The sequence below is a fragment of the Chrysochloris asiatica genome, unplaced genomic scaffold (assembly GCF_000296735.1).
Source record: "Chrysochloris asiatica unplaced genomic scaffold, ChrAsi1.0 scaffold00032, whole genome shotgun sequence".
NCBI lineage: Eukaryota > Metazoa > Chordata > Mammalia > Afrosoricida > Chrysochloridae > Chrysochloris > Chrysochloris asiatica.
In genome coordinates this window covers 20,905,563-20,906,297 of record NW_006408550.1, presented here as the reverse complement: position 1 = coordinate 20,906,297, position 735 = coordinate 20,905,563, and the positions used below count along the sequence as shown (strand labels likewise).

Genomic DNA, 735 nt, shown 5'->3' with positions numbered 1-735 from the left:
CCCCCTGGGCCCCCTCCTCCACCCGGCCTCCCTTCTGAAGGCGGCGACCATCAAGTCCCACCCCCTGCAGGAAGCAAAGCAGCTCTTCTAGATCAAATTAGAGAGGGGGCTCAGCTCAAAAAAGTAGACCAGAACAGCCGGCCGGCGTCCTGCTCTGGAAGAGACGCCCTTTTAGACCAGATCCGACAGGGTATCCAACTGAAATCTGTAAGTACCTTGTTCCTTCCGGTTTGGATCATCTGTGTAGTGGCCTTTGAAAGTAATTGATATGAAGTCTTTGGAAAGCTTTTTTACTCCCTCTTGCCAATCCTGTTTTTGTTTTGTTTTTTAAATTAGGTCAAATCCTCAAATGTTAAGTTCTATATCTCCTGTATGGAGCTCTGGTAGCGTAGTGGTTAGGAATCGGGCTGCGAACCGCAAGGTCAGCAGTTTGAAACCACCAGCTGTTCCGCGGGAGAAAGATGAGGCTTTCTGCTCCCGTAAAGATTTACAGCCTCGGAAACCCTGTACAGGGTCGTTATGAGTCAGAAGTGACTCCACGACACATAACCACCACCACAGTAACTTTGGGACAATAGTAAATAACAATGCTATTAGAGCCAGTGTCAGTATTGTACCCTATGTATAACTCTTAACAGCTAAGATGATCAAAGAACAAACCGGATTCCATCATTCAGACTGTGAATAATTGAAATAAAATGATGTATAATATGCTTAATTTAGTAAGAAATCCAT

General features: G+C 45.2%; 1 protein-coding gene across 1 annotated transcript in view; it reads left to right on the top strand.

Moving 5' to 3' along the window:
• WASL (Wiskott-Aldrich syndrome-like) overlaps positions 1-735 on the top strand; it is a 73,821-nt gene that overhangs the window by 64,843 nt on the left and 8,243 nt on the right. Inside the window, exon 10 of the mRNA XM_006859337.1 lies at positions 1-207. This exon is cut by the window's left edge and continues 19 nt beyond it. Within this exon, the coding sequence (XP_006859399.1) occupies positions 1-207 (207 nt within the window). The remainder of the gene's footprint in view (positions 208-735) is intronic.